This window comes from Manacus candei, unplaced genomic scaffold, assembly GCF_025592945.1.
Source record: "Manacus candei isolate 608988 ecotype Guabito, Panama unplaced genomic scaffold, ASM2559294v1 h1tg000037l, whole genome shotgun sequence".
Taxonomy (NCBI): Eukaryota; Metazoa; Chordata; class Aves; order Passeriformes; family Pipridae; genus Manacus; species Manacus candei.
In genome coordinates this window covers 8753583-8780866 of record NW_026138085.1, presented here as the reverse complement: position 1 = coordinate 8780866, position 27284 = coordinate 8753583, and the positions used below count along the sequence as shown (strand labels likewise).

At 43.5% G+C, this 27284-nt stretch overlaps 1 protein-coding gene and 1 long non-coding RNA gene across 4 annotated transcripts in view; one reads left to right on the top strand and one right to left on the bottom strand.

Moving 5' to 3' along the window:
• Positions 1–27284, top strand: part of LOC127473698 (uncharacterized) — a 901041-nt gene that overhangs the window by 297401 nt on the left and 576356 nt on the right. The window lies entirely within an intron of this gene.
• On the bottom strand, positions 1557–26816 carry CREBRF (CREB3 regulatory factor). Of its 3 annotated transcripts, none has more exons than XM_051793563.1 (10): positions 26701–26816; positions 17306–17483; positions 16202–16327; positions 14078–15161; positions 13483–13584; positions 10533–10727; positions 8324–8513; positions 7810–7883; positions 7301–7423; positions 1557–6718 (listed from the first exon to the last, which is right to left on the bottom strand). In XM_051793563.1, exons 2-10 carry the CDS (start codon positions 17312–17314, stop codon positions 6603–6605), a joined length of 2019 nt encoding a protein of 672 aa, XP_051649523.1. In that variant the 5' UTR covers positions 17315–17483; positions 26701–26816; the 3' UTR covers positions 1557–6602. The 3 variants fall into 3 exon arrangements, with proteins under 3 accessions (XP_051649523.1, XP_051649525.1, XP_051649526.1); XM_051793565.1 differs by having other exon boundaries at positions 13483–13581; XM_051793566.1 differs by lacking the exon at positions 13483–13584 and having other exon boundaries at positions 26701–26815.

The following is a 27284-nucleotide window of genomic DNA, read 5'->3' as shown; positions in this document are numbered from 1 at the left end:
TCACTCCAGGACTGCAGTGGGCTTGGAATCACAAAACCACAGAATCCTTTAGGTTGGAAAAGACCTCCAAGATCATCGAGTCCAACATGTGATGGATCCCCACCTTGTCAACTAGGCAGGAGCACTGAGTGGCACGTCCAGCCTTTCCTGGAGCACCTCCAGGGATGGGGACTCCACCACGTCCCTGGGCAGCCCCTTCCAATGCCTGACAGCCCTTTCAGTGAAGAAATTCTGAACCTCCCCTGGCACAGCTTGTGGCCGTTTCCTCTCGTCCTGTCCTTGTTCCCTTAGGTTCCCGAACCCCACCTGGCCCCACGCTCCTGTCAGGGAGCTGAAGAGAGCAAGTTCTCCCCTGAGAAGCTCCAGGTTTACACCCAATACCCTCCTGAGGTTTCTGGGTGGACAGACCCAGAGCGACATTGGCCATGAGCAAGGGGGGGGGGACACATGACGTCCCTTCTGTTCTTCCAAAATAAGATGTAGGGCAATGGCCCTTTGCTTTTTCCACAAACTCCTCCCCTGGTGCTGTGTCCTCCCTCTCCTGCTCTCAGACCGTTTGGATAAAGGTGTTGGAGACCATTTTCACAGAGGCTGCAGGAAGCCAGTTGGACGACCCGTCCAGATTCTCTTGCTGGACCACCACGCTGATCCACCAGCCTCAAGAGGCAGCTTTTGGCATGAGAAAGGAAAAACAAGTTCTTTTCTTCCCTCTCAACTTCCAAAGGAAAGTTTCTGAAAATACCAGAAGACCAAAGGCACTTACTTCAAGAGAGCTGATTCCATTCGCTATCACTCAACACACACAATAATTCAAGACATTATTTCCTCCACAATTTTTATTTTAAATTACAAAGGATGTTGCATACATTGATGAATTTGTATCTGAATAGAAGTGCTAGGGATCAAAGGTGACAGAGTAAACAAAGTCAATAGTTTAATTGTGCCTCTTTTCAAAAAAATAAAACTGCACAACTATTAACCAACATTAAACATTGCAACTCTTAACAGATCATGCTTTGAACAAGGTAAATTTATTTTCTAACAGAGACAAGACTTTTAGTAAGTTTTTCTGAGCTCCAGTTGGAAGTTGATTATAGAATATCAAGGACAGCATTACAATCATGACCCCAAGCATAGGTGGAACAGGATGCCATGTTTCATTTAAAATGCCTTTTTTTTTTTTTGCATCTGCATGTGCCATCAGCCTTAAGAATTCACCCAACCACAAATACTGAGCAATAAGTTTTCCTTGGACATAATATTCTTGGAGAATACACTATTCCAATCAGAATGTATGAATATTGATCATTATGAGAAAGATTAATAAAATTAAGTTTTACTACTAGATTCTCTTTCCCAATCAGATTTTGATAGGGTGGAACGTGCTTTTGCCAATACCAAATCCAATACTGAAGTTTTCCCTACAGGAGCTAGTTAAGTCACCCAAATTTGACTTACAAAGACAACCAACCATGAAATATTTTTAACTCCAGAAAAACTCTGAATAAAGATGTTATCTAAAAGGTTGGAGTTGTATTTCTTTTTTTTTTTGGGGGGGGGGTGTGGAAGGGGGAAGAAAAAGTGTGGCTTAAAATACCTCTGGCTCCACAGCTCCTTAGAAAGACAGTAAATGCAGAGTCAGTATTTGCTCCCGTGGAAGTCCATGAATGTCTAAGAGGCTGAGGGTTATAATTCAGAATGCACACACACAACTTCTAAAAGCATTGGGGGGAAAAACATGGCATATTGTGAAATGTAAATAGTAGAAAGATAGAGACATTTTTGTATGCTGCAAAGAAGATACAACCTAAAAAGTGCCATCTTTCATTAATGACATTTAAGAATCCCAATTTACACTGGGAGATATTCAAAAGTGGTGTTTTCTCAACATACTAATGCCCTTAATACAGTTACAAGAAGGATCAGTCACTGAGTAACTGTTTGAAATGTACTTCACACGTTCCCTGGGGTAAACAAAATAAACCTCAGCTGTGTGCAAGGCTGTGTCAATAAGCCAAGACCACATCTAGCAGCACACTTCACTAGGTGATTCCAACTGAAGCCTCCAACTTAAAAAGAAAATAAAGTCATGATTAGATGTACTCTTGAAACTCAGGTCTCAAAGCCAAATACAGATCCTGACATTCACGGTCCATAAACGGGTTGTGCCTCAACAGAATTTCAGGAAGACAAGCAAGCACGTTTGAGGAACAGAATTGCACTTGCTATTTCTGCTGAAGGCAACTTGTACACAACCCTTGGAAATTCTCCTGATAAAGCTTTTTAGAGCTTTTAAAAAAATAGCTATGTTTAAATGGTTTATGGAAAAGAAAAGCACATCCAGTCATTATAGTTGATGAATAAGCTAACTGTTTTATTAATGAAGGCAAATATCAGATAAATACGGGGGGTCTTTTAAAAATAAAATTAAAACTGACACCACTGTATTTCAGAAGTGTCTGGTTGCTTTTAAGTTAGTTAAAAGACCTTTCATCCATTTTAGGTTGGTGTTTTGTTTGTTTGTTTTCTAAAAAAACAAACTTTTCTCTGGCCCTCTTAGTATGGAAAAAAGTCAATCTATAAAGAATTAGGAACTGAACACAGCTGAGCCTGACTCTCACATCAGCTTTACAGCAATGCAACTTTATTAAATCACACTGATTTCAACTGGTATGATAAGAAAATCCAGCCCATCCACACGTAAACATAGCTTTAGTAGTAAGTCTCTCTCATCCAAAAAAGAAAAGTACTCACCAAGTATCAGTAAATGTGTTCAATAAACCAGAAAAGGAAGCGTTAGCAAAAGGGGTTTCGGGCTAAAAAACACCCTTCGTGAGCACCCCCACATTTTGCAAGGCCATTCAAAAACTGGTCTTCCATATAAATACAAAAGGACTAGTGAGAGAAACTGAAATCAGACCTATCCGCGCTCTCTTCAGCTCTGATTCCATTTCAGAGGGTTTGACGACTTCAGAGGGAATGAAAAACATTTAGTTCTAGATGTACAAGTAAGGCACAATATAAAGCCACATCATCATCTGTCATGAAGGAAGTGGGGAAGGACGAGGGTCATACATGGTACAGCAGAACAAGCAGCCCATCGATTCCAAGTGTGGCACCTACGTTCAGACTGACGAGATCTCGACAAGAGCAGTTATGACAGCATGCTTTTAATATGGAAACAAATCCTAGAGAATCCAGTGTATCAGAAAAAGGAAGAGCTTTTGTTTGTATTAAATCAAAAAATATATCATTGTTTTTGGATATAGGATTAAAAGTGAATATTCACAATGCCTACACTCAAAAACAAACAAAAAAACCCAGGACTTCGTTAAGATCCACATACCATGTATGAACACTGAAAATCTTTAGAAAATGGTCTTCTCTAAAGATCACCCAAAAAACGCATGCCACAATTGCCAAAAAACAGAACATGTACATTTGTTGGTTTTTATACCCTTATAAGATTTTTGTTTGTGATAAGTATACACTAAATGTATATATTTTAATGACACTAGAGGAAGCAGATTGTTACTGGCATTAAAGTACAACCATTTCTAGACGGTTTAAATGCCACAGAGTCCCCTGGTTAAAATGTAAAGCTGCACAGCTTGCCTATGTCACCTTTATGATAAAGTTAAACCAGCAAAAGGTCTTATCTTTACTCTACATTTTACTGCCAGGTTTTATTTATCTCAAGTATCGCTGCAGCATTCTGACCAGCCCAGAGTTAGCAGCAAGTGGCAGGAATCATATAAAACGCAGTTTCTTTTTTTTTTTTTCCTCTTTTCTTTTTTTAAACAAAGTGCTTTTCTAAGATATACATACATATAAATAGTTACAAAATAAAGTGTCAACATTAAAAAGCTCAACTATTTCAAAGCTTTAACTTAAAATAATACATAGGAAACACTGAAATGCAAGGGTATGGAACTCACGAAAGATTCAAAGTCTACTTTGAAATGCGAGACCAAAATCATCGTCTGGTTTTCAGACAAAAATAAAAAGCTATAAAGTTGTGTTTGCCCAGCATTTCTGAGCAGTAAAAAGGGGCTTTTTAATACCTTGTCAGTTTAATTTGTCACAGAAGTTTTTACCTGATTGCAAACTGCTCTCTGTTAATGTTTAGAAATGCTGCCTTGTCTGCAGGGTTTGGATGGAGCACAAGGAGCTCTGGGATCCGAGCAGTCCATCGGAAAGGAACAACAGTGTGCCAGCCCTGGTACAGACACGGCCTGAACTTCAGGAGACATTCTCTGTCGGGGTTTTTATGGGCCATTTGCAGCTCCAGAATAACTGCAACAACTACAATAGGAATACACCAGACCCACTGTGTAAAGCAGCAGCCAACTCTCACCTCACCCAAACAACAACACAAACACCTCAAACGAAAACACCCACATTCCACTCAGATTTTGCAAGTCTTAAGTGGATTTACAAAGTTTTGCCTAAATTGCCCTGGGTATTTGTTCAGTCTCTTGTAGGAAAGACTTTCTGTACAGCTCAGTAGTGGTATTTTGGCCTCCTCCTCCCTTTTGAGTCTTCCAAAATATTTAGGTACAAAGTAAGTTGTGTGCACACGAGTGTGGCAGGGCCACCACCTCCATCGGCCACTCTTACTGCACTGTTACCAATTCAGGCTTTTTTTTTTAATAGTACAAGCTTGGATATAAAAATAATCTACTTATAAACAAAAAGCAATCACAGTACAAACAAACTTAGACAAACTAGAAATGAAGTGGAGAAATTCCCCAAAGGGAGTGGGGAGAAAGCCTTCATGGACTTTTGCATTTTTTTTCAGCAGCTACATTTGAAAATATTTGGTATTTCTATTTTCAGTAAACAGTGTTTTGTCATTTTTAAATAGGGAGAGAAAGAACAGGGAGGAAAAGGGGGGGTCCATGAAACCAGAGAATGATCTTGCCTTGAGATAAAGGACTTTCTCATCAAAGGCTAAAGCTTTTAATCTGTACGTTAACACTGACTACAAAGCCAACTCTTATTAGCAGAATAGCAAATAAGAACTGTGTGTTAATATTCCTCAATCATAGAAACTACTGAATTAACAAGAATAAGTCACATATAAGTCTGAAGAAGCTAGTTTCGAAATACCTGTACAAAAATATAAAAGTCTATAAATTTTTTTTTTTGTTTTGTTTGAAGCCTGTGTTGATCCTTGGAAACATCACATGCATAATAATACATCAACTGGAAAAGTGGCAACTAAGGAATTAGATATTTGTAGCTCTTTTTTTCTTTTTACATATATACAAGTTACAATAAAAATAATTTTATTTTGGTTGTTTGGTGGAAGTATACTACAACAAGCTAAATACTTTTTTTTTTTTTAAATTCTCAAAGTTGAAAACTATTTTACCAATAGCTTACTAAAATCCAAATATATTAAAATCTCCTACAGTAAGTGCAGAGAAAAAAGATTTAAAGACTCCAAGACGGCCACCAACTTATCTACCATGGAAGCGAACTACAAGAACAGCAAAATAATATTGTTATGTATGAATGCTCCTTCTGTAGATAATTGGACCCAAACAAAAAAATTCACAGTTCAGTAAGATCCCTAACCCTGACCTTTAATTTTTTTTCTTTTTTTTTTCTTTTGTTTTTACATTCAGTACAGTATCATATAAGCTGTGCAAAACTTTACTTAGACTGGCAGTTCGCCATATCAGTTGCATTTGTCTTTGGTACAAAAATAAACAATCGCATTAATGTGCAAGTATTTGTTTTCTTCCGGCCAAAGTACCGAAATTGAGTTTTCTAGAGCCATCTTTTATACAATACATAGACTCTGTGGCATATATCTACATTTTCAACATATTCCTATATACATTCAAAAATTTTAAGAGCTGGAACAAATACATTAAAACCTAAAATCTTACCATCTATACAGCTTGGTTTTGCCCCTCAGGGTTTTCTTCATACAAAACTTTACCAGCTTATACTGATAGCTCTCCCCCCAAAATACAAGGCACAAAGAATATACTTTTTTTTTCTCTTGCTTGCACAGACATTTAAATACTATATTAAGCTCAGAAAATTAAAGTCTTATATGGCACACTAGCTCTAATGCCAGGTGTGCTATGTACAAGTTAATGGTTGCAAAGAAAGCTTATTGGTTTTTAAGAACAAGAAAAGAAAACCCAATTATTAAAAAAAAAAAAAAGGAACAAAAAACTCTCTAAATTGACAGTTTTACCAAAAAACGCTTCCTCTTGTTTTACTTGGACCATAAGCCTGTCACAATGTCTGGCACATGCTAAAAAATTTCACTAGCAAAACCATGTTTTTGCTTCTAAAACAAAAGTGATATATTCTGGTCCTAGATCACTTGAAAAAGAACTCTCATTTCTGTATTGAAGCTTAAAGCAGCTTTGAAACTATCTGGTTTATGGTCCAAAAATGCTATGAAGCATTTTATATCACGCTTTGATTTGTTTTACTACATTGTTATTTCCAAACAATGGAACCTAATGGTGAGTGTTTACAGAATGCTAAGCTGACATGCAGACCAGAACGGGATTTACAACGAAGAACTCAACAGCACAGGTGGAATCTGACCCGTGAACAGCTCAAGTCACGTCTTAAACTTTTGACATTGGTATTCGCAGCCCCACGAGGCCTCCGGTGGGGTCTCCTTCCGCCGTCTTCTCCAAGACTTGATTCACAAATTCTGATGTCTGTCCAGCTACAGGGAGTCCTAAAGGGGAGGGTAAGAGAATGTGCTGTCAGGTTACTGCTCATGGCACAGACTGAGATGTCCCTACAAGTGACACAAAGCCAATGAATGCTTTGGTCAGTGATCAGCTAAAGGTACGGACAACCGAAACCACGAAAGGGTTCTTTCTTTTCTCTATTTCAGAAATAGAGGGATGGAGGACCTCTGCTGTGAGGAAAGGCTGAGAGAACTGGGATTGTTCAGCTGGGAAAAGAGAAGACTTTGGGATGGCCTAATTGCAGCCTTCCAGTACCCAAAGGGAGTCAACAAGAAAGGTGGAGAGAAACTATTTACAAGGGCCTGGAGTGACAGGACAAGGGGGAATGGCTTCCCACTGAAGTGTGGGTGGTGAGGCCCTGGCACAGGTTGCCAAGAGAAGCTGTGGCTGCCCCATCCCTGCAAGTGTCCAAGGCCAGGTTGGATGGGGCCTGGAGCAACCTGGGATAGTGGAAGGTGTCCTTGTTCCAGGGGGTGGAACAAGATGGGCTTTAAGGTTTCTTCCAACCCAAACTATCATGTGATGTCTCTTCACATACAGACAAACAATGAAGTTTTACTGCTTACCAAGAGTGTCTTTAATAAGTATGTTCAACTTCTGTTCCATGTTGACTCCTCTGTCATCTTTAGGTACCTGCACCCGATTAACTATTTCTTGTTTAATGGAATTGATGACAAACAGTAAATTATCTGCAAAGAAAAAAACCTGGATTAGATTTGCAGCATATTCCTCCTGGAGCAAAAGAAATTCAGAGTTATCCACACACAACTATCTGTGTCAAAAGTGTCACATGAAACTTAATGTAAAATTAAAATGTAATAGCTTATATCAAATATTACAAATATTTTCAAAAATATTTACGCTACATGCATTTACATAATTTATATTTGTAAAGTAGCTCAACACTGCAGGTAACCAAATTTACATATACTTTATGGAATGGACTGGTTTTGTACCAACAGAATTGTTGGGTTTGTACCAACTCTGTTTCCTCTATGACCCGGGTTACATCACGGTGCAAAACACACACTCGTCCAAACAAAAGAAAAATTAAGATGTGAAGAGTTGTATTTACCATATTCCGTGTTGAGACCCCAGAGTTTTACTTTATTGGCTTCATACTGGGCTTTCTTTTTTAGTCTACAAGCCCTATAGTAAGAAGAGGGGAAGAATTAGAACACTTCCAAAAATTCCAGAATACTAAGAGCATCTGTTTGTTTGCCACACTAACTTATTAACCTAAACACCCAGAGCTGTCATGTACAAAATCCTCGCTCCCCTTCACTGAAAACACTCTGCTACCTGCATTTGATTACATTTGACACTTGTGGATTTTATCACTGTATCAGTCATTTGCCCTGCAGCTAAGGAAGCCAACTTCCAGTGGAAATACATCCTTATCTAGGGAACAGGCAAACTACAGCTCCAAAGTGCCAGCTGCCCTGGTTTTTGATAAACTGGTAATTAGCCCATTGCAGGAGCTACCACATGAAGCAGCATTTCTTCAGGCAAAAATCACTTAAGACTTTAATCATGAGACTGTAGCAATCCCAAATCTTCTCATCCCTGCAGCTTCAGCTAACACATACCTGGAAGCCAACTTGTTCTTTTCTTTCCTTGACCTGGGTCTGGCAGTTAAGGGAAGTTCACTGACTGGTGTCAGGTCACTGATCACCTTATTGAGCTTCCTCAGTTCGTTACCAATCTGTAGGAGTTTCCTGGGGTTAGGAGTCAGGTCTTCTACATCAGTCCTCCGTGACTTCTTTGCTGCATATTTTCCTGTTTCAAATATGCAGAAAAACAGGTTGGGAACTGACACAATAGGCACACAAACCTGTGAGAAAATTCCTAAATACGTCATTTTTTTGGGTGCATTTGAAGTTCCTTTGTTCATTACAAGAGAATGGGCTGGAATCATGTGATCCCTGTGGCCTTTCACAATAGAAAGAGCATTTCCAGACAAACTGCTTTGTACAATTCATATTCTATCCAGATCAGATAAGAGCAAATACTGCTGGCCAGGCTACTGGGTGTGACAGACAATATACACACAACTGTGCTGAAAAATGTATGTCACAAGTTCAAACCCTGTTGTTCTGCTCCAGCAGTAAACTTGTTAACTCACATGTTCAGTCAATATATCCTCTTGCACACTCAATTTGATTAAATTCCTAAATAATCTTATTGCTAAAGCTCTGTATTAAGAAAGAATGATGAGGCCTGAAATGATCTTGAGTGATGCTGAGCATAAATGATCCACATGAAGGCCAGTTAACCCCTCTCATATGTGTCTGAAGCTATTTAAGGCCTGGTTTTCCTGAGGAAATACACATATTCAAGACAAAATCTTTATTCCTTAAGATTCTCTGCCACTGCTATGTGTCTTTTCTAGATTTTCTATTAAAAATGCTGGTTGCTAGAGATACTTGCATGAAAATATTAATAAAATTACAAAACCTGCTCCAGAAATATTTATTTCAGAGGTGGTATTTTAACATGATTTATCTGAGGTGGATGCTTATTGACCTTGGGGTATATCTGCATATAAAACCAAAACAACCCTGCATATGTTATATTTGTAGCTTTTGGATGTTAAACAGGGTTTGATCTCACCAATCCCTTGCACAAACACCTGACTGAAAGGTCACTTGCTTCACATGTTTGGTGGGATCGAGTCCTCAAGGCATGTTTGGTTATTTGTTGTTTAATAACAAGTACAGAATCTTAGAATCACAGAATGGTTTGGGTTGGAAGGGACCTTGAAGCTCATCTCGTTCCAACCCCTGCCACAGGCAGGGACACCTTCCACTAGACGAGGCTGTTCAGAGCTCCATCATGAGAAGGAGCAAAGGTTGGGACTTTAGGTACTGATATTTCACTACAAGATAAATAAGCCTTTAAAAACTAAAAAGATTTAGAGGAAAACATGTTTTCTTCTCTGAACAAATCTACAATTAACAGTAACAAAAAAATCTTTCGGTTTAAGAGAAGGTCAATTGTCATGTTAAAGACAGTAATTTTAAACTGTAAGGGGAATATTAACCTTACAACAGGGAAGCTGGTTTCACTTTCTCCTTCAAAGACCAAATCAAACAGAGCAGCCTAAAAGAGGTCCTGTGACAAGAAAACAAAAATACCCCTAAGAGTGGTTTGTTGGGGTGAAGTTAGTCATGTTTGTGGTGCAGTAATTGCTCATTGGGAATAAATCAGAGTTATTAGAGCAATTGGTTTAAGTTTCTAAGAGGGCATTTTAAGGAAATAGTTTATTCCCAGAAGAGTAACTGCTTCAGTGTGCTGCATTCACATGGGGGGAGAAATAAGTATGGAGGAGAAAAAAGAGACAGTTGTGCCTTATTGCTTGTCCTCAGTTCATACCACAGTTACCCTGAACTCAGCATCCATCCCGGATCCCTTCCAGCTTCCTGCCAACACAGGCAGGACTGAAACCAACAGCTACAAGGAGCAAATATCAGTCAAACCACCCATCCAATGTTTACAGTATCTCACTGAGAAAACTTTGAACTCTTGGGGTTTCCACTGAGAGCATTTGGAAGTTACAATTCTCAATTCATCCACGCTCCTCTGGAAGAAACCACACTGAAAGTCCCTACTGTGCGTTCACTGTGCCTTCCTTGGACACTGCAGAACCCTGCTAACTGAGCAACAGACTTACAGTGTTTAAACAACTGATTTTCAGGGCCAAAACACCACTTTCACCGCACTTGCAAGTATGGGAATTTGGCTACTGAAGGTGTCAGAACGAAAGACAGACACTTGTGACTGGGACTCTCTCCTTACCATGATGGAGACCGTTCTTCTGGTACATGTTGCTGGGCAAGGTGTCCCGATTCCACTCGGATGGCCTCAGCATCCTCTCCTGCTGGGACGGTGTCAGCTGCTCGCTGTACTCCCAGAAGTATCTCCGCTTGCCTCTTTTCCGAGAGGATACTGCAGTCATTTCTTTTAACTCCTCCACTGAATCATTTTCATACCCTAAAAGGATGCATTGGGTTGTTTATATACTGGTGACAGAACTTGTTTGTAGCCCTCTAGCAATGGCCTGAGTATTCAAGTTAAGAGCAAAACCACAGATGAGGCCTGTTTTACATTACATAACAGACTTGGTTTTCAGCATCAAGTACTTGCCTAAAATCCAGGGATAGACACTGAGCCATTGATGGTGCTTCATTAGTTGAAAAGAGACAAAATATTTATGCACTGAAAGCCCCTTTATGTTCTCTGACCCCCTAAGCTCTTGTCCCTCACAATTCCACAGACAGCAGCTACTGGACAGTATTCTTCCGTCCTTACAATTTTCTCCATGAATCTGCAGGAATACAATCCTAGCTCACCTCCACATTTTACAAAACACATGGAAAGAGAAGCAGATAATAAAGATGGATTAGCAAAAGACAATAAAACAAAATGATTCCATCACAGAATACTCTGAGTTGGAAGGGACCCACTAGGATCATCGAATCCAACTCCTGCTCTTCCTTGAGTCTGAACACCTCTGGGGAATAAATCAAACCACTGAGCCCCATCAGACTGGAAGAAGTAGGCTCTGTTATCAAGACAGTGACAAAAAGACCATCTAAACTGAAGGGATCTGGACACAGGCTGTTCAATCTCTTCCTCTCCTCTTTAATGGGATGAAATGATCCTCTGTATCATATTTTAGCAGTAAATTACGCTGTGCTAGATATGATGAACTTTTCATGAAGGATGTGGAAACTGTAAAGTAGTCCAACATCATAGAAACATTTTACCATAACTATAAACACAAACCACAGGTTTTAAAACCCCAGATATGCTTTAGAAAATAAAGATAACCTATACTAAGGTTAAAAAAAACCCCAAACCACTGCATTACCTTTTGTACTAAAATGCTACATAATAGTTTACATTTACTTAAAAACAGGAGCATTTCAAAGCATCACATGCTCTGATGGAGCTTAAGGAAAAGCCACTGCATGGACTGCAGGCTCAGCAAGCCTTGACCCCATATGCTTCAGCTCTGCTTCATCTTCTAACAGCAGCACAAAGAACACTTTCTTCTTTTTAAAACAGTCCATTCAATTAGTCTGTTTGCACTTGAAAAAACAGTTGAAAGAGGAAAAACAAACTTTCTTGATTTGGTCTGACTCTCACCTCATAACCCCAAGTATGAATAAAAGTTAGGTGTGCAGAAGGGTGAAATCCATTCTGAAGTTCTGTTTCTAATCATTTCATCAACTCATTTACTTTGATTCTCTAGTTTATTAAAATGCAGGATTTTAAAGGCAAATCAAACAATGGAACGTACTTTATAATTTTATAAACATTTTTGTTGTATAGCCAAAATTATTGACAAATTTACAATAAATATAGTTTCAAATACCATAAATATTTGTACCTGTACTTCCATCGTACCCAAATGCTGTTTGACATGAGTATCAAAATACTCCTCAAAAGACCATTGACTTTCCCCTTGAAAAAACATGCCTAGCTATGCAACTCAGATAGAAATGTATGAATTTAGCCCATCTTCAGAATCACACAGAACTAATCCAACCAATGAAAACAAATCTCTGTAAGAGCTGATGTGTACAAATGTACAACAAGGTTAAAATCAAGACTTCCTGTTTGCTTATTTGAACTATAATTAAGTTAGCAACTGAAATTAGATTGACTTAATACATCCTGCCTTGCAACTCGCACACTGACCTGCTATAATTTTAAAGTTACATAAAATAATCCAGTGCACAGTGTCTTAACCTGGGCTGTAACACACAAACTTGTTTAGATTTTCTGTGCTCTATTTATTCCTCTTCCTTGATTCCTCCTCTTAGCAAAGATCATATACGAGGGCAGACTTCTATGAAATCTGAAAGGTTCTTTCTTCTGAAAGCCCCTCCTAAAAATCTTTGTTCACATCCCTTACTGTGGGTTCAGGTTTAAATCTGCCAAGGTTAAGTGAACAGAGAACAGTATAGACATGACTTCCTCATTTTACCAGATTAAAAGCAAAAATAGCCCTACCAAAACAAAACCAGAAAACCCCTCCTCTTAACCACTTGGTCACAGTGACTTCTGCCAAATCATTTAGGAGTATTTTTCCCTCAGCTGATGGTGCAGGTGCTCAAAGCTGATGCAATGCAGCTCCTTAAAACAATCTCTGTTCCTTCACAAGCACTTTTCCCTTTCTGCTGTTTCTTCTCCAGTGCTACTGACAACTGAATAAGTTGCTGCATTTCCCATTTCTGGAATCTCTTGACTACTTGATGGGAGAAGCAATCATTTACAAGTATTTCTATCAGGCAAAATATACTAAGTAATGGCAAAGCCCCCCACGTTTAAATGCAGAGAGCAGAGGGAGTTCACCTCAGAAAGGAGAAAGAGGTTTTAAAATGCTAATAAAAATGTGTTCTGTGCATGTTAAAGTAACATAAAGGGCATAATGCTTACCAAGTTTAATGCCAACTTAGGAAATCTAATGGGAAAATAATTCCATCTGAGAGTTCATGATGACAAACACTGACAAGTTTTATGGAAGCTGTTCTTGAAAGGGAAAAATTTCAGCTGCTTTCCCCCCCACCCCACAGTTACATATTTCCAAATGTCTAAATACCTTAATTCTTATACTCTACTATGAAGTTTTATAAAAGGTGAATGCTATAACACTTCCTGCAATAAAATTAATCCTTGGTTACAATCCTGTCTCTTTCCCTTCTGATTTTATTTTTATACAACGTTACCCCTTTGTTACCTTCTACGTGAAGGTTAGTTCTTACTTCTGCTGTTAGGGCTCCATTTCTACATGCAGAACAGGGAAATTCAGTGTCCTCTGAAGACCCACTAAGTGTTACTGCTGAAAACCACCAAGAAATGGTTCTATTAGTTTCAGTGGCAGCTATTCTTTGGATTCTGTTGAAAACTGTACCTACAGCAGGACTTAAGTAATTATGAAATCACTCAGGATATGATTTCATACTGAGAAATAGAACTCTGGATAAATTTGAAGCAACAAGAAGTGCAAGAAAGCTCTGCACACATCAAGCCACAAAAAAAGAAGAAAACACTCATTGCAGTTGCTCTAACCTCAAGCTACAGCTGGGCTTCCTGTATTCTCTATTATTACTTTTGTTTCATGACCATGCTTGATGTAGTTTTTCACCAAACAGGGCAACAGAGATCTTGAATTAACTGCATTTTGCAAAGCACTTAGAAAGTCTGGGATGGAAGTTCACAACTTAAGTTACAGGTGAGCAACACTGATCTATCAGGAGTTCAACAGCATTCCTTCCCACTCGGCAGACAAATCCCTTCACCTCCACGTTAACACAGCCCAACACTGCTGGTACCTGGTTCTGAGAAGGTGTCGCTGATGTCATCGTCTTTATCATCCTCATAATCTTCTTCCTCATCGTCGTTTTCAGACAGCTCGTGCTCACTGCCAAATCCTTCGTCATGGTCCTCATCTTCAATATCGTCCTCATCCTCCTCATCCTCCTCAGGGTCTCCCTTGGCTGACTGTTCACCCAAACTGTCTGTTACAAAAAGAGAGTAGTTGTGCTCTTCCTTCTTCTGTGAAGAATCCGACACGGAGGTGCTGGCAGAAAGGCTGCTCTCCCCCACGATAAGCCCCGGGGTCTCCTGGGGTGGGCTGAGGAGCAGTTCTTGAGTCTCTTTAAAAGGCAGAACAGGAGGTGTGCTGTGGCCATGCGGGGATTCGAGTCCTTTTCTTTCCTGTCTCTTTGCTACAGCACCACAGTAGCAGGTGTTTTCCTTCGCTGCGTCAGCATGTGCCTGGCTCAGCACTGGTCTGCTCTGTGGCAAAGGATTGATCTTTACTTTTGCCTTTTTAACATAGTCTTTACATTCCACATGAATGTTCACCTTTTCATTATTGTACACGTTGGTCTTCACCATGATCTGTGTACTGGCAGCAGGCTGGGTCGCAGGTTTGCTGACCCTCTGAGCACAGTCCGACAGCGGCGCCTCAGCCTGAATGTTCTTGGAGGAACAGACCGGGGCTGCTGCTCTGGTTGCAATTTTTTTGCCAGGTAACAAAGAATTTAAAGGGTTTTGTTTTACACTAAAGAGCAAATCAGGGTAATAGAGTGAATCCGAGACAGGTTGGGAGTCCTCACTGTTAAGCTGAGCCAGCGTCGGTGTTTTGCTTATCACTTCTTCATCTTGGTATGGGCTTGAAAAGTCATCAAGGCCCAGGTAATCCACCTCTTTTGTTCCCCAGATGTCACAGCTGGTTAATTTAGTGTACTTAGTTAAGTCTTCACAGTAGGTATCCCACTGCTCCCACTTGGAGGTGAAAGCAGCTTCTTTGTCCAGGATGTCCGTAAAAGACTCCAAGTTTTCAAGGTCTTTGCAGTCCTCCATGGAAAGCAAGTTGTCCCTGGAGCTTTGCTGATAGTCCATTTCTCTATCCTGTGCATAAGAAGACAAGTTAAAAATTAATACACAACAAATATCAATCATCTCTGTCCTCTACTTCATCTAATATGGAGAGCTCCATTCCAGTGAAGTGTGAGAGAGTGGGAACATACGAAGATACCTCAACTTTCAACTAAAAGCTTCTTCTGAGGTTCAGAATGAAGTACAGCTTCTGTGCTTCAGTAATGGATCCTTCTGAAAAGATTGCTCTTCCAATGACACTGGATTCTTTTTCTGCTATTGCAAATTCATCTGGTCATCGGTAACTAAACTAGTACCAATATCCATATTTTTGAAATATGAAAGGCATCACACAGGCAAGCTAAGTCTCTATTAATCTAGGTCAATCTTTGCTGCGTGCTTAACAGAACATGCTCAAGTTTACCAGTTCCTGGAAAAACCTCATTCTAACATGACCAATTCATGACTACAAGTGACATTTCTCCTTTGATGCAGGGGTTAATAAAAAGAGAATGCTCGTATAAGTAGCTCATAAGCCAGCTTTTACTTTGTTTCCTCTGCATTCACAGCTTGGGTGAAGTAGCACACAACAGGGAGAAATTCTTCCCTCTGAGGGTGGTGAGACCCTGGCACAGGTTGCCCAGAGAAGCTGTGGCTGCCCCATTCCTGGAAGCGTTCAAGGCCAGGTTGGATGGGGCTTGGAGCAACCTGGGCTAGTGGAAGGTGTCCCTGCCCATGGCAAGGGGTGGAACAAAACAATCTTTAAGGTCCTTTTCAACCCAAACCATTCTGTGATTCTATATAGCTGCTCTTGCAAAAAACAGACTGTAGGGAAGAGTCTCAAGCACCATCACAAACTCTATCTGAGCCTGTCCTGATGGCCAGCTTGTTCAAATGCCTATTGAGGAAGCATCACATTTGCTGGACAAGCAGTTGGGCTCTTCCCTAACCAGTACCCAGCAATAATAAATAATCTCCCGGCATTCTTGAACAAATAACCCTCTATTACTACAGGAACTCGGGGTATTAGTCAAAGAGAGGAAATTCTGTGCACACACAGAAATGTGACCTACCAGTTCATACATGAAGTCTGGATCTGAACTGCTTGCCAAGAGATCTGTGCTCATCAGGGTCTGCTCTGAAAACACATGGCTCCGAAAGGCGTCCCCAAAAGGAGGGTCCATTCCACTCACACTGGGCTACAACACAATGGACAGACACTTGAAACATGCTATAAAAAGGCACGTTATCATCCTCAACAAAACAGAAAGAGTATATCACCATTTCCTCCAAGTCTCTGAACTCTTGCTCTACTTGCATCTGGAAGGTTTTTACCTACACAGATAAGCATGTCATTTCCCAGAGCCAGAGAATGCTTTAAGAGCAGCTGACTACATGCAACTCCTCAATCCAAGGACATGTTTCTATTCACTACAGAGCTGCAAGAGCACTGCCCATTCATTCTTTCTTGTGAGTTTGAAAGTCTCACGCATTTGACAAGTTTTGGGATACACTGGCATTTGGAGAAGACATGGGCAAGTACTGGTAAGATCTGTGAGAATCAGCAGGCACCACATGCTTGCAGGGTCTTCCCACTAATACAAATAATCTTGTACTAAAGCAGTGCTGACTGTATTTAGAACCATTAGAACTCATAAAGCTTCCATACGAAACTGTAGCAAAAGCAAAATTTATGACAACTAAATCAAGAGTGTTACCCCTCTCTCAAGTGGAATTTGTAGCAAAAAAAACATTATTCAGGATGACTGGGCATGCAGGGAATGGCCAGCATGGCCTTTTGCTACATTTAATTCCAGACCTCTATTTCTCTTCTAGACACTCTCACCCTGAGGGTTGGGAAGGGAGAAACACTGTGCTGCTGAAAGTCATTCAGTGTGCTGATGTGTGAATCACTGCAGCAAGAAAAGGCTGTTCTGCTCTCCAGGCATCCGCCCTCGTCAAGAGACAACCTGGCTGAATCCCGAACAAACACAGCACCAAGAGCAGCACCACAGCTTCCAACACAGATACTACTGGGACTCTGAAAGATATACACCATTTGATCTCTTACAAATCCTCCCTCCTACTGCCAGCCAAATTTGCTCTTAAACTTTCTCTTGTTTTTAATACGGAAGCAGAATTATTCACAGAATCAAATAAAATCCTAACAGACTTACCTGAGGCATTTCCAAGCCCAGATTCCCCAAATCCAATTCCAAACTTCTTGTTTTATTCACTTGTAGATTTCTTTCCAGCTTTAATTCAGTCTCAGGGAGTTTACACTATCCGTGCAATGAAATTTTTCCTTAGGATAACTTCAGTTCACTCAGGTGGAGCTCTTCTGTTTGTAGACTTCTGTGCAGAATAAACACAGCAAAACCCCAAGAAAGTGAGTAATCCTCCACCAAAAAAGGTGAAAGGTTAAAAACCAGCCAAAGTGAAGGAAGAATTTCCCCTGAAAAGTGATTTTTCCTTACGCTGGAATGCATAAGGATTTTATTCCCCCTGCCATCTTTCACTGACTGAAAAGCCACTGATGCTGCAGAACACAGCTGCTGCAGAAACCTTTCCGGCCGAGCTACATTTTATTGCCTTTTTTCCTCACTGCTGAGACCACGAGCTCTATAGACACCTGAAGAGAAAACCCTGCCAAATTGGAAATAACAACTAGCACACTGCTGGGCACCCAAGAGAGAAATAATCTTTATGACTAATATAACGGAGCCAATAAATTCTAAAAATGTCTCAGGCAAATGGCTCAAAATAAGAATTTCAGAATAGGCGGAAATACTGTTTCAGCAATACCTCCTCCTTTTTTTCAGGGATGAATCTGTCCAGCATCAGATAAGATTATATCAATCACTCACATAGCAACATCTAGTGGTAGAGGATCACAGTAAGCATCTCACACCATCCAACAGCAGAGAGGAAGAGACAGACTTCCCCAACAGAACTAATTAAAAATTGTGCCACATTCACAGCTGTCCAATAAAATATCTTCTCTATTATTTCAAGTAAGGCACATATTGAAATTGGACCAATTTATCTGCTAGTAGTTTTACCAGTTTAGTAGTTTCTATAGACCTGCTTTACTTCAGATGAGCCTCATATCCTGCTTAATCCTGCATTTTTAACAATGTAAGGAAAAACCTCACTCGGCACTGCTCTTAAGTCAGACTTTGGAGCAATCTGCTCAGGCTATGTTTATTTTCTTGTTTTGAAAGACAAATAGTAAACTATAAGTATTCTCCTACAGCAGAGCTACACTGAGAACCCTCCTCCCAGCAGCACATGACACCATCCCCATGATTATTCCCACTTTCAGATAGTATCTCAGCTATTTTGCTATATTCAGCATATAGGCCATCAGATTGTGGTGAAAACAGACATTATTCAAAGAAGTCTTTACTTATCAAAACGTGCTTTGCAAAAAGCAGCTGGAAAATAAAGAACAACAGTTACATGTCCAGTAACACACCAGTTCTCAGTGTATCCACCCTACCATTGCCTGAGGCACTCCTCATGGGGTCCTGTGGGGAATGAGAGCCAGTTCCTCCTGAGAAAAGTTTCTTTCTCTTCTAAAATCTCCAGGGAATTCTTTACTTAAGTGGCATTTAAAGTGAAGTTTGTCTCCTAGGGAAACTCGCTTTAACAACCCCCACCTCCCTTCACCCAGTAAAGGCCACACCACAGCAGAACTGGTCCTTCTGTCACTGGTAACCTGGCAGGGATGACTGAGTCACTTCTCAGCCTCACCTGATCTAGGAGAAAAGGCCTGTTCTTTAAAACAAATAAATTATGTTCGCAGACACAAAGAGAGAGGTGAGAAGGATATAATCTTCCACATAAATCTATACCCAAGCACTTTCTTTCCATGCAGAGATTGATGCCTTTTCCACCAGAACATCAGATTAATACTTTGACATCACCACCAGACCACCACCACCACCTGCGTTCACATGGAGACTGTCAGAGTTCTGCCACTGCATGATATAAAAGGCAAAGAAAGGAACCATTTGCTGCTTCTTCACTGGTTATTCTTTATCATGTTTTTGTTCAAACACAAACCTCAAGCCGTTCCACACAGAGCTAGCAAAGGGGAGGTGAAACTTCCTCTGTACTGACACTGATTTCAATAACAACTGACCCAAGCTTCCAGGTGTCAGCTTTGGGATCATTTACAAATCCTCAAATAAACATTAAACCTTCAAAATACTTTAACCAGCTCACAGACTGGAGTGATAAACTTATTGCACCATTTAAGGATGACAGTGCATGTCCTCCCAGGTCAAAGCAGTGTATCAGCTAATCTGATTATTCCCGTAATTCTCTTTATCTTTCATTCTTGATATTTTATAATATTAATATTTAATTGTGACTTGAATCCCAGCAGGATCTATTCCAGGATTCAACAACATAAGGTTTTTGTTGGTAGCTCTATGGAGGGGGAAAACATGGTGAGGACATAAAAAGAAAGACTCTGCCTCAGGGAGTTGCACAATCCGGGCATGCTTCATGCTCCCAACAAAGCAGTCCTACTTCCAACTGCCTTCCAAATTTCCCAGAACAATCAAGATCTTCATTAAAAGTCTCCTGGTGCTCACACGTAACCACCAGGATTTTTTCATGAACTGGTAAATAAAGATGTATAGTAGAAGTCAACGACACATATGGAAGCACAGATGTAGAACTGGAACTTGCTGTTAAGGAAAGTAATTTGTAGGCTGCAGTTAAAGTCCTGTTTTTACAGAATTCATCATTCCTGGCACTTTCAGCCCAAGACTGAGTTACAAAAGAATAGTCCAGCTGTTGTGTTATCTATAATGAATGCAGCCTTGAATGAACTAAAAGAGCTGAGGCAGAACAGCAGCGTTAAGAACTACTGAAGATAAATATAGCAGGAATGTCTACTTCAGGACAATTTCCATTAATGCCTTACATCAGCCCTCCCCAAAGCAGAGACAGAGGTGAGACTGCAGGCAGGACTGAACCACAGGTGGAATACACAGCCTGAGGCACAGGCAGGGTGCCGCTCCTCTGGCAGCAGCCTGCAGGGAAATCAGATTAAGGTGATTAAGGAGCCAGTCCGGAGTTGGTTCTGTGTCTGCAGACTCTTGAGACACATCAGTGCAGAGCTGTGCTCCCGCTCCTGGGGGAGGCTCCTGCCTTCACTGCAGTGTGAGGAAGGGCAAGACACACCTGAGGGGAGCCTACAAAGCACATGGAGAGGGACTATTCACAAGGCCTAGGAGTGACAGGACAAGGGGGAATGGCTTCACAATGACAGAGAGTAGGGTTAGATTGGATATGAGGAAGAAATTCTTCTCTGTGAGGGTGGTGAGGCCCTGGCACAAGTTGCCCAGAGAAGTTGTGGCTGTCCCATCTCGGGAAGTGTTCAAGGCCAGGTTGGACAGGGTTTGGAGAAACCTGGTCTACTGGAAGGTGTCCCTATCCATGTCAGGGGGTTGGAATGAGATGATCTTTAAGGTCCCTTTCTATCCAAACCATTCTGGTATTCCATGATCTTGGGAGCAGCTGTGTTTGTCTACCACTTAAGAATCTGGGGTACTGATGCAGGCATGCATGTGTACATTGGTTTAAATCCCAGCAGTCATCAGTAAGGAACCAAAGTCTGTTCTAGAGAGTTTGTAACTAATTACCTAAGGACAAATCCTAATTAAAAATAATCCTCCGTATTTAATATTTACTTTCTGAAGAAGAGCAGTGGTCCCAAGACGCCTTGGAAGACTGAGCTTCACACAATGGGACGGGAGGTGCATTACTTGGGATTACTGATGCAGCAGCACATTTAACCCAGAAGACAGCGGGACCTAAACTCCAAATATGCAGCATTAAGGAGACACACAGCAGTTCCCGTGCATGTGACACTTCTCTGGGCCGGCAAAACACCCTCCTGCCACAATACAGCACCTTCAAAGGAGGCCCTATAAAAGAAAACCCCAAAATGCAGCTTCATCTTGGCACCTCTGAAAGTCTTCCTCAGCCACCTGCATGAATCATTTGTGCTGTAGCTAAAGTTGCTATTTCCGTCAGATGTGTATTTTGTGCCATTGGAAAGGCACATGGAGCGTGGCTGTGCTGGTTTGTTGGCTGCACAGTGCTCATTATCCCAGCAGCTAAATGCCTGCTGTAAGTGCATTACATGAACAATTACACTTTCATGATGGTGACTGCATCACACAGCACAGCTTGTCAAAGTCACAGTTTTGATGCAGACATAAAAAAATAGCTCACAAGAGCCTTTCAATACCAAACTTAAAAACTCAGGCTGAAACATTCCAAATGCCCAACTCTGAATTTCAGCAAGTGCATGAAAACCACGCCATGTGTTTGAAAAGAACCATTATGTACAATGCAGGGTTTGCTGTATCTGGGCATTTTATGAAGTACTAGAATTAGAGATGCAAGAAGTTCTCCTATGCTTCTCTTAAAACTATTTTTCCTTTCAGAGTTTATACCAGTTTGTTTTCTATTACAGAACATCCTCTGCTCAGTGAAGTCTTCAAGTTCAGAATGTTCAGGCTGCCCAGGGAGGTGGTGGAGTCCCCATCCCTGGAGGTGTTCAAGGAACGACTGGATGTGGCACTCAGTGCTCTGGTCTAGTTGAGAACGTGGTGATCGGTCAAAAGGTTGGACTTGATCTTGGAGATCTTTTCCAATCCAAATGATTTTGTAATTCTGTATTTCTCCTAATTTTGTTTCTGAGTAATGTTCTTTTTTTCCTTTCTACATGATTTTTCAATTATTACCCATACTTAAAAAAATTCTTTTACTTTTCTCCCCTACTACAAAGACACTACATTTTAATTTTATTATTATTATTATTATTATTTCATAGCAGTGAGCAAAGACACTTTTGTAAAAGGTCTTCTTGTGTTTCCACCCACCAAAGCCTCATTCACCTGTTCACCAAAGCAGCCAAATCCCTCTACCTTCTTAGTGATGGATTTGTATTCAAATGCCAGCACAAGCATCTAAAACATTGTGCCCTTTGGTTTTTCTGTCCTGGACAGAAAACAACATCTGCTTAAGACACCCAGACCCTGAGTTTGATGAAGCACTGCCATTTAAAAGAACTAAAGATGTGCAGGTTTTTTCACTTCTGCTAAGGCTCTTCCCCTCAGGAGAGGGAAACTGCTACTTCACTGTCTTTGTTCCCTCTCCTTCGCTGACCATGCCTTCCCCCTCCAGTATTATTTTTCTAATACTACTTGCCCACAGCAGACAGACTTCAAGACCTGGAAGTGATACCAATAAACAGAAGCCCTGGTCTCCACACATGCAACGCCTCCCATAGCAGAGCTGCTGAGCCACCAGAAGAACACAGCACTCGTGTACCCCCCCTGCTAATGCTGTTACCCAGCTTAGGGATGTTCCACAGCTGTGCCAGCAAACAGGCAGATCCCAATAACTGATGGAAACATAGAATGGTTTGGGTTGGAAGGGACCTTAAAGTTCATCTCATTCCAACCTCCTGCCATGGGAAGAGATACCTTCCACTATCCCAGGTTGCTCCAGGTCCCGTCCAACCTGGCCTTGGACACTTCCAGGGATGGGGCAGCCACAGCTGCTCTGGGCAACCTGTGCCAGGGCCTCACCACCCTCACAGGGAAGAATTTCTTCCCAATATCCCATCTAACACTCCCTCTGTCAGTGTGAAGCCATTCCCCTTTGTCCTGTCACTCCAGGCAAGTACTGGAAGGCCACATTTAGGTCACTCTGAAGCTTCTCTTTTCCAGCCTGAACAATCCCAATTCCCAGTCTTTCCTCACAGCAGAGCTGCTCCATCCCTCTAATCATATTTGTACCTCCTTTGGAATTGGTCCAACAGCTCCATGTCCTTCCTGTGCTGGGTCCCCAGAGCTGGAGGCAGCTCTGCAGGGGGGGTCTCACCTGAGCAGGGCAGAGGGGCAGAATCCCCCCCTCACCTGCTGCCCATGCTGTGGGATCAGCCCAGGACACAGGGGGTTTCTGGGATGGGTCATTCCAGCCTCTCCCCCACCAGCACCCCCAAGTCCTTCTCCCAGGGCTGCTCTCCATCTGTGCATTCCCAGGCTGTGTGGATACCCCAGCCTGGACTGATATCGACCATTATGCAGGAGGCAGAATAAAGAAAAGGGGTTATTTTTTAAACCAACAAACATAAAGCATCTACATATTTTATAACAACTATGCCAGATTAATATATTCCTACTAGAAGTAGCTTTCTGTACATTCTGGAACAAAGACTGAGATTTTATTATTATTTTAGTGGCAAGAGTATGATGTGCAGCATGTTAAACTTATGAGAACTCTATTACCACACTTCAATTAATTAAAAAAAAACTTGTTATAGTTAAAATATTAATAGCATAAACCATTATTATAATAACACTGCAGACTTAGGAGAGTTGTTTGCACAAGAGAATCAGTAGTAAAATAACATTCAATTTTTTTTGAGCCACAGATTTCCCCTGAAGCAGAGTGGGCTGAAAGTAAAGAGAAACAAAAGCAAAACTAACCAACAATTCAGCTTCAAATCTCCAGCAATATTCTATTTCCCAAGAGGATGTTGTTTCTGTATTTTTTTCTAACAGGGCAAAGCCTTTTGGGGCTTAAAAAATTAATTCTGTAGTTCCCAGGAAAAAAACGAAAAGCAACACAACTCTTATGACAAAGGAAAAAAATATACAGTCGGGGGAATTATAGCAAAGTCTAAACCTTAAATTTACGATTTTCAGAAAGCTTTTGCCTCGAGTTTCAAGCCAATGCCAACACCAAATTTCCTTATAAACGTTTTTTGTTAAAACATCATTTAGTTAAGTTTCCCAAACCACACAGCATGGACATACAGACCATGGGAATCTAAACGAGTGGGTTCCCTTATTTATCCCATACTATCAGTCTATTAGTTGGACAAAAGCTTCTCTTTGTTCCAATTAATTCCTGTTAATGCTGAAGGGACTTCAAACCTTTGTCCTTCACAGACCTGTTTGCTTCTCTCCTTATTTAAAAAACACACGGGGAGGGTGCTCAATGGCCTGATGCCTCTGCTGCAGATTGCTCTTATCAGAGAATACTCCCATTAAACACAGGACAATTCCTTCTTGGCTCAGGTGAACTTCTGGCTACTGACACTCTATGAGGCCTCTGAGTTATTATTTTCATGCCTCTAAAAAAGTACCCTCACCAAAGGAAAATTTAGCAGGAAATCTTTCCTGCTAAAACAGTCACACCCAGGGAAGTTGCAGCTGCCCCATCCCTGGAAGTGTTCAAGTCCAGGTTGGATGGGGCTTGGAGCAACTTGGTCTAGTGGAAGGTGTCCCTGCCCACACTAGGAGGTAGAACTGGATGATCTTTAAGGTCCCTTCCAACCCAAACCATTCCATGATTCTGTGACTTTTTTTCCGTAGAAATTCTCACTTCTCAAGTAAGTTGTCAACAATAAAAACCGACCAGGTTTCTAAAGCACCTGTGTGTGCCCCTCTGTAATTTTTACTAAGAAAACACATATTTAAAAAAAATCATAACTAATCCTCCCGACATGGATGCTCAGAAGCCCTTGGTTAAGCTACCTTAGGCCAGAGGCATTTTAATCACAATCTTTAAAACATTTAGAAGCGTTTCAAAGATAATACAGGAATCTGGTTCTGTTTTGCAGGTTATGTACTGCATGATTTCAACAAGTTTCCTCTCGAGTGGCAGCAACAGCAAAATTACGACTACTTTAAGCGAGAATTGCACATTTCAGCAGGCAGAGCTGAGTGCTCGAAGCTGTTCAGCCTGTTGCACAGAGAAGCCTGAAAAAGCACCGTGTGTCTTGTACTGAGTGTGACACAGTGAAATTATCTGTGACATGGTCTCAGTCACAGCAGCCAATGCCCTGAGAAGTGCCGTGGGCTCACAGGGATGAGGGTAGGGCACGGCAGCGACGCTGCGGGCCGGGAACAACGTCCAGGCTGGGGACCCTCGGGACAGGGGGGACATAAAGTTTAGAATTTTTACTCCTCGGTGACAGGAGGGGCTTTCTCCGAGCTGCCCCCGCTCGGAGCCTCAGTGAGCTTAATCCAAACCCGCAGAGGTGTCGGACACCCGTGTAGGGGACACGCTGAGCCCCGCAGGCGGCTCCTGAGCCGGCCGATGGAACCCACCGATGTTTTATAACCCAAATCAGCGGGAGCGCGCTCGGGGCAGGAGTCGGGAGCGCGCCCCGTCCTCCCGTCAGCGCGGGGACCGGGACCCCCACGCGCGGGCACCGCCCCGCGCCGGTGCAGACCCCCGGGCGGGACACACCTCCTTGAGGCAAAGCGCCGCGAGGGGCCGGGGCCGCGGGTGCCCCCCGGCAGCCACAGCCCCGGTGGTGCCCGCGTCCCCCCCGCGCCCCCGGCCCGGCCCTGACCCACTAACACACCTCCGGCCAACATGGCCGCCCCGCCGCCCAGCGCCCGGCGCACCCTACCCCTGCCCGCCGCCGCCCCGCCCCCCGCGCCCGCTAATTGGCCCGCGCCCCCGCCGCGCGCGCCCCCATTGGCCGGCACGCCCGCCGCTCACCCGCCCAGCGGCCCTTTCAAGCTTGGGTGAGGCGACATGTAAACAAACCCCCTCCCGCCGCGGCCCCGCGACCCCCGCGCCCCCCCCGGCCCCGCGGGCCCCTCTGGCCGCCCCCGGACCCCGCGGAGCAGGGACGGCAACGAGGGGCCCCCGTGTCCAATGTGGAGCGTCTCCCACCCAGCGACCCCCGCCAGGGCTGCGGGCGGCCGGGGCGACCCCGGGGGAAGCCCCTTCGCGGGGCTCCCGCTCGCCAGCGAAACCTCCGTCCCCCCCGCGCTGTCGTTACATAAACGCCGCGCCGGAGCGGGGACGGTCCCTCCCGCCGCCCTGCCCCGCACTCGCAGAGCGGGGACCCCTCTCCGCCCGCTCTGCCCCGCAGCCTTCGCTCCGGAGCGGAGCCGCCCGCCGGGCACCGGCGCGCCCGGGCACAGAGAACCCGCACTCCGCGGGTCACCCCCGACCCGCTCGGACACTCAAACAGGTCGCAATACAGAGGAGGCGAATACAAGCCCGAAAGGCAGCAGAGCGCAGGGACTGCCGAGCCCTTCTGCCTCCCCGGGCAGCCAAACACACCCAGTGCTCCCCTGGCAGGACGGCGCTTTGCTCTGCGGGCGAGACTCGCTTTCCTTGTAAAGGCACGGGCTGTTCCTGCCGGGCGGAGGCTGGAGGGGACAGCGCCGACAACCCCCCGCTCGGCCCGCGCTCCGTCCCCGCAGCCCCTTCCCACCGCGTCCCCCCGGCCGCAAATCTCCCCGCTCCGGGACCGGACACCCCCCGCGCACAGCTGCTCCCCCGGCGGCCACACCCCCCGCGGGGCGAGCGGGGCGGAGGGGCCGCCGGCACCATCCCCGTCCCAGTGCCCCGGGCAGGCACAGCCCTCCCTCCATTCTATTCCCTCTCTCGCTTCCCGGAGCCCCCTGCCCGGCCACACCGCCTCCTCCCGCCGGACGCCCTGGACCCCCCGAACCCCCGGTCTCCCCGTCCCTCGGGCCCCTGCGGTGCCCCCCGAGCCCCCACTCACCGCGCTCAGCGGGGGCCGCCGCCCCGCACGCCCCGGCCCGGCCCCTCCATGCGGCCCCGGGTTTGTTTGTTTATGTCCCTTCCTGACGGGTTCCCGGAAATCGCGTGACTCGCCCCTCACGTGGCCCGAGGGGGCGGGCACGCGCGGGGGGCGGGGGGAAGGCGGCCGCGCCAGCCAATCGTCGCCGGCCGCCCCGTCACGTGACGGCAGAGGGGAGCGCGGAAGGTATTTAAGGCGGGGTGGCGGGTGCCCGCGGGCAGAGGGCGGTGCGGCCGCTGCTCCTGGGGCTGTGCTGGGCTCCTGCCCCGACATCCAGTCCCCCGATCCTGCCCCCCTGGAGCCCTGGTCACGTACTTACCCCCTTCATCCAGCCACCCATTTTGTATCTGCAGTTCAGTACTTTTCCTGCTGTCTCCAGCTACCCACACAACCACCTTTCACAGTGACAGGTGGCTGGCCTGGACTGCTTAAGACACAACTGGAGAAATCACTGCTAATAAAAATGATAAAAAAAAGACCCAGCCGTTCTTACCTTGCCATTTGTAAAGAATATTTCTTCTATTGTTTAGACAACTTTTGCATTT

What these genes read in the sequence shown, in the direction of transcription:
- CREBRF (XM_051793563.1), bottom strand. An exon ending in AACTAACCTTCACGTAGAAG is followed by an intron (nt 10,728 to 13,482) that starts GTAACAAAGGGG and finishes GCATCCTTTTAG; the next exon opens with GGTATGAAAATGATTCAGTG. An exon ending in AAGAACAAGTTGGCTTCCAG is followed by an intron (nt 7,884 to 8,323) that starts GTATGTGTTAGC and finishes TTCTTACTATAG; the next exon opens with GGCTTGTAGACTAAAAAAGA.